The sequence below is a fragment of the Sorghum bicolor genome, chromosome 1, assembly GCF_000003195.3.
Source record: "Sorghum bicolor cultivar BTx623 chromosome 1, Sorghum_bicolor_NCBIv3, whole genome shotgun sequence".
In the NCBI taxonomy this organism is placed as follows: Eukaryota; Viridiplantae; Streptophyta; class Magnoliopsida; order Poales; family Poaceae; genus Sorghum; species Sorghum bicolor.
In genome coordinates, this window is record NC_012870.2 from 23,092,715 (window position 1) to 23,098,571 (window position 5,857).

General features: G+C 40.9%; 1 protein-coding gene across 1 annotated transcript; it reads left to right on the forward strand.

The window, feature by feature from the left end:
• On the forward strand, nucleotides 314-5,857 carry LOC8059297 (actin-related protein 7). Its single transcript, XM_002464508.2, has 7 exons — nucleotides 314-607; nucleotides 713-925; nucleotides 1,844-1,985; nucleotides 3,795-4,039; nucleotides 4,226-4,409; nucleotides 5,059-5,126; nucleotides 5,204-5,857. Exons 1-7 carry the CDS (start codon nucleotides 530-532, stop codon nucleotides 5,354-5,356), a joined length of 1,083 nt encoding a protein of 360 aa, XP_002464553.1. The 5' UTR covers nucleotides 314-529; the 3' UTR covers nucleotides 5,357-5,857.

A 5,857-nucleotide genomic window follows, 5' to 3' on the forward strand; every position in this document is an offset into this window, starting at 1 on the left:
TGTTTTGCAACAGATATGTGTATTTTTACTCTCAACAATTTTTGCAAAGCTTTCCAAACCTGTTTTTTTATGAGGCCTTTTTTTTTTTGAGAAACATGAGGCTCTATTTATTGGGCATTGTTGGGACGCTTTAGGCCCGTGTTGGGCTTCCCCGTAGCATCGGGCCTCGGCTCCGCTCTGGCGCTCTCATGTTGGGCTATTTGTTACGGGCCAAACACGCACGGAAGGATGAAATTACGCAACCGCACTGTGAAGGCGGAGAGCGTACGGGTTATCCTTGTTTCGACGCGCTGGTTCACCCTACTTCCCGATTGCCCGAAGATCTACCGGCCAGGACCAAAGCTTCGTCGACTCCCTCGTCCTACCTCACCTCCTCCTCCGCTTGCTTCTCCGCGATCCTCCTCTTTCCCGCGACTTCCTCTTTTTCAAAAATCCTCGCTAGTCTCGTGCCCCGTTCTACCCACCTCTACCTTCGAATCCTAGCGCCTCGCCTCCGCATCCTAGGGTTTGCCCGCCCCCGCCGCCGGCCATGGACGCGGTGGTCGTCGACGCGGGCTCCAAACTGCTCAAGGCCGGCATCGCGGCGCCCGACCAGGCGCCCCCGCTGGTGAGCACACGGATCTCTGGGGGGCGCCTCTCAGTGCGCTGTGTGTGTGTTTTTTTTGTGAGTTATTTGACATTCTATTTTCTTGTGGGGCCTTTTGCTGGGCAGGTGATGCCGTCGAAGATGAAGGTGGATGTGGAGGACCAGGAGCTGGCCGACGGCGCCGTGGTTGAGGAGGTGGTGCAGCCGGTGGTGCGCGGCTTCGTCAAGGACTGGGACGCCATGGAGGACCTACTCAACTACGTCCTCTACAGGAACATTGGGTGGGAGATTGGGGATGAGGGCCAGATTCTCTTCACCGAACCGCTCTTCACACCCAAGGTGATGTATCTCCCTGCTCGAATAGAGCTTGATATGCTTCATGTTTCGGCCTTGCTGATGTGGGGGTGGCTAGGGTATCCAATCGTGACCCCCCAAATTGTTTTAGGACAACTAAATTTGCTGAATTACTAATCGACTAGTGGGGCTTATTTTTTGGCATGGCTTATAAGTACTAGTTATTAATTAGGTTGGGGTATTCTGGACTTGTGTCTTGAACTCGTGACCCAACATTTTTTTTTGTTTTTACATGATTGTTTTTGGAGTTTCATGATCTCAAACATGACTCTTAATTAGATGGTCATGCCATATGTACTCTAAACTTTGATGTCAAACATTTTGCTATATTGGGGATGTGTGTGCATGGTGGATTTAATGATCTATGTGGAAGTTGATAACAATAGTTAAACTATATAACTGAATTTGGTAGTCCTTTTCATACCAGAGCTGAAATGATGGACCCCGATATTTTGTGGTTTCTGCAGCCTATGTGTAAGGTCACTGCAAATCTTGGTGTTGTATAGGATCTGCACTAGAGCTTACTAGAAAGTTGAAGTCCGGCCTCCAGGTCAAATTTGGTGTGCATTTTAATTTAAAAATTCGAACAAGCTAAGATTGAATCAATAGTGTAGTGTATCTGTGTGCCAGCTACAAAGTATTCAATAATGGTACCTGGTGGGCTTTTCTGGTGTGATGTTTTGCAGATGCTGGCATCATAGCAGCACATGTTTGGATATTGTCTCATGCATCTTCTAAGTAGGCTTTGGACATATGGGAGCTGCAAAATAATATATCTTGTACTTAATTTTTTTGTCTTCCATTGTTCATGTTCTGAGTGTGTCTAATGCATTTCTCTAGTAGTTCTTTTGTACATTTGAAATTGGTTATAATTGTCTTCACATCTCTTAATGCTCTCTGCAGACTCTTCGGGAGCAATTGGTGCAGCTTATGTTTGAAAAGTTCAATGTTTCAGGCTTTTATGCCTCTGAACAGGCTGTATTGTCACTCTATGCTGTTGGACGCATTTCAGGATGTACAGTTGACATTGGGCACGGGAAAATAGGTAATATCGCAAATTCAAAGCATCTTTAACTTTGGATGATTCAGATTTCAATTATGTTTATTCCACATCTGGATTTTGTTTGTGTAGCAATGGTCTGAAGCTATTGACTTTTTCCTTCATTTATTTCGATAAAAGAGCCATCCTTTACCTGTAGATTTTGACTCTGTTAATGTTTAATTCAGTCCTCTTGTCAGCTTTCACTGCTGTAGATTTCTTTGATGCAAACCAGCACATGTCGAAGGCTTGCAGGGAAAACATATATGTTCCCTTCTGAGCTCAAAAGTTGTGCAATAGAAAGAAAAGGTCAACTAGTGATTGATGATCTTTAAGGATACACAAGGACATCACATGTGGGTGACATAAATTCTTTATGCAAACAATTTTCAGGAATGTTTATATTACAATACAAATATCAAAACTTCAAAATGTTATGGGCTTTATGCAATTAATTAATTAATCTAGTCTCGTGAATGAACCATGGTTTGTGTCATACTGTTGTAATGTTGTGCTGGTTTTATTTGTGTATCTTTGCCAATATTTTCAAAGGCGGCGCTTAGCTCCACCTTGGCGCTAGGTGGAGCTGCATCGCCTCACTTGGCACCTAGGTGTTTTGTCTAGGCTTTTTTGTGCATAGAAATGTTTGGGCTTGACGTATGCTTGAAAATGGAACATATTAGAGATGGAGGAAGATGAGCTGCAGTCATATCACTCATGGATGTATGATAATTTAAGTTTTTTAGCAGGATTATTCTAATCACCCACATAAATTACATACGCTTAGCATTGCATAGGCACTAGACATAGCCCGATCGCCTGTCTAGCATGTAGCACTTTTGAAACACTATTTTTTTGCATATAGCTGTGCCACAATTCTTTCACCTAATCATCGTTTGCCTTTCTACAAAGATGTATTATTGCATTCCTTGCTCGCAGATCAGTCTTTCTGCAGGTTCTTAAAGTAAACAATTACCAATATTTCTTTTTCAACTTGGTTGCCATTTGCCAATTAAGTGTAAAGATGAAAGTAAATGTAGTAAGTGGAGTTTCTGATAAGAAGCTATTTGAGAAAACAATACTTATTGCATATAGAGATTGAAGATATAAAATGACAATGGAATCATTTTGAAAAAGTACTTACATATTATAAATAGTTTCATAAATATAACATAGATAGAATGCCAAAGTTGCATCTGAATAACAAGTGGATGCCTAGAAGTACACTCTTCCCTTACCAAATGAGCACATTATATTATGAAGCCTCACACCTAACAAAATAACCAAAAGATAGTAGTAGTATACCTGAAGAAACAGTGCATAATGATTACACCTGCTCCACATCTTCTTTTTAAAATCTTGTTTTCTCAGGTGCCAGTGACTCCCAGGGTATGCATCATAGTTATACTCGTCACCATTAACTCCGTTAGCACAGCAAAGGAACAGGGACTAGAAGATTTCTTAAGCTATGGTTCATTTACGGGAATGTGACTGCATGTTTGTGCTTTAAAATTGTTTATACCTGCATTTATCTTGTGATTGTTATTTCTTTAATCTTTCAAAGCTCTTACTCATTTTTGGCGATTTGTTTAGTGTGGCATAGTTGACTACTTTGCAAAAGACACACAGCATAACAAGTCTTTTGATTGGCTAGCTTTAACTAAAGTAGACATTGCCTACATTTTTGGTTGAGTTATGGCCATCCAGTGCTTGTTTTACTTCACTAATTAGTATGTACTCCCACTAGACCCTTTTATATAGTGGTGTGCAAGCAAGGCTGATGTTGGAGAGTGTCATTTGCTTCTATTTTACCAGATATTGCTCCAGTTTGTGAAGGAGCTGTTCAACACATAGCTTCTAAGAGATTAGAGATTGGGGGGGTTGACTTGACAAACCTGTTTGCACAAGAACTGAAAAAATCCAATCCATCAGTAAACCTTGATGTTTCTGATGTTGAGAGGCTGAAAGAGCAGTATGCATGTTGCGCAGAAGATCAGTTGGCTTTTGAAGCTATAGGAAGCTCTTGCCAACCAGAAAAGCACACTCTTCCTGATGGGCAGGTAGGTTATTATACATTGTTTTGCCGTAAATCTTCTGTCAAACATACATTCCTCTCTTATTGTGTGATTGATTTTCTACATAAATGCATGATTATTGTGTCCTTGTCTCTTTTCTTGCTTTTATTAGGTCCAAATAAAGTGATGAATCTATACAAACTAGTCTTTTATAACCACTTCTTTCTCCAGGTTATAACAATTGAAAAAGAGGGATACATTGTTGGTGAAGCTTTATTTCAACCATGTATATTGGGCTTGGAAGATTATGGTATCGTTCACCAGCTAGTTACTAGTGTCTCAAATGTTTCATCAGAGTACCATCGTCAGCTGCTTGAAAATACCATGTTATGTGGTGGCACCGCATCAATGACTGGTTAGTTATTGATTTCATATGCCAGATGCCTTTTGTTCTTGATGTGCACTTTTATATTATTCAACCTTGTGAGCTATATGTCAAATGCATATTTATTAGCTAGATAGGGTAAGTAATATCATTTTGGTTTAAACTTTCGTGGATTTAACCTATGTTTTCTAGTTGAACACAGCTTCATTCAAGATGAAAATCTGCCTTAGGTATGAACTGATTGTGTGGATGCCAACCTATGCACCACTAGTCTGGTACATTCTCTGTTGTTATGTTCCCTAATAAAAAAAGTGTCAGCTTTGATGTTCTGTTGAACTTTGAAGTTTCATTTGATGGTTGCTCTTTGGATAAGTAGCCAAATATTATGGCAAATATGGATAGGCTTGAGTAGTCAAAACTCAAATATTATGGTGAATATGGGTAGCAATAGCACAACTGGAAGTGGAAAGTATGTTGGTTAAGTAAGAATTGGGTTGCTGAAACTGATTCTTGATATTGAAATAAGCATTTATCGCACAGCTACATTTCATCATGGTTACAGCTTTGCATGTTCAATTGGCTCTCTTGGGCAGTTGTGTATACAGCTTGTCCATCTTTATGCATAATTAATCTAAACTCCTGTGCTTAGACTCATTTAGTCACTATTTCTTGCCTCAAGGCTTTGAGGACAGGTTCCAGAGAGAAGCAAATCTGTCTGCTTCAGCAATCTGTCCATCACTTGTGAAGGTACCCTCATTGCTGCTCCTAGTCAATTCCCATCTCACTTGCCTGGCTATTACTAACTTAAACAATGTTTCCTCCAGCCCCCTGAATACATGCCTGAGAACCTAGCAAGGTACTCGGCCTGGTTGGGTGGTGCGATCTTGGCCAAGGTCGTTTTCCCTCAAAACCAGCATGTCACCAAGGGCGAGTATGATGAGACGGGGCCGTCCATTGTGCACAAGAAGTGCTTTTAGAGACAACTACCTTGAACTAGGACGGTTGGTGCACCGTTTGCTGCTGTTCATGTCACAGGTGTGCTCATACCTGAATATTGCAGGTGTGATGCTTGTGTGTACACCTTATTCCAGCCACAGTTGATACCTGACTGTTGCAAAGTATTGATGCATCTAGCTCGGTTAGGCTGTTATTGCCCCTAGGGTTTATTCAGAGTGCAATAGAGTGTAACATCGACATGTATTTGTTAGGAGTTTTAGGCAATTGCCCATTTGTACCTGTAGTATCAGAGAATTTGCTGAGATTTCCTTTTCAATTTACATTATGATCCATTATCTGTTCAGCTACTACTTCTTTGGATCATGCTCACAAATTAAGCGCGTCACAGTTCAGGCCACATAAATTGTACTCAAGCTTTGTTAGCGCGGCACCCCATGTCATAGATCCTTTTTTTGGGCTAAACTTTGTAACAGGTGTGGTGTTCAATTTATTCGCCACACTTATTTGTGGCTTTCGCTTTA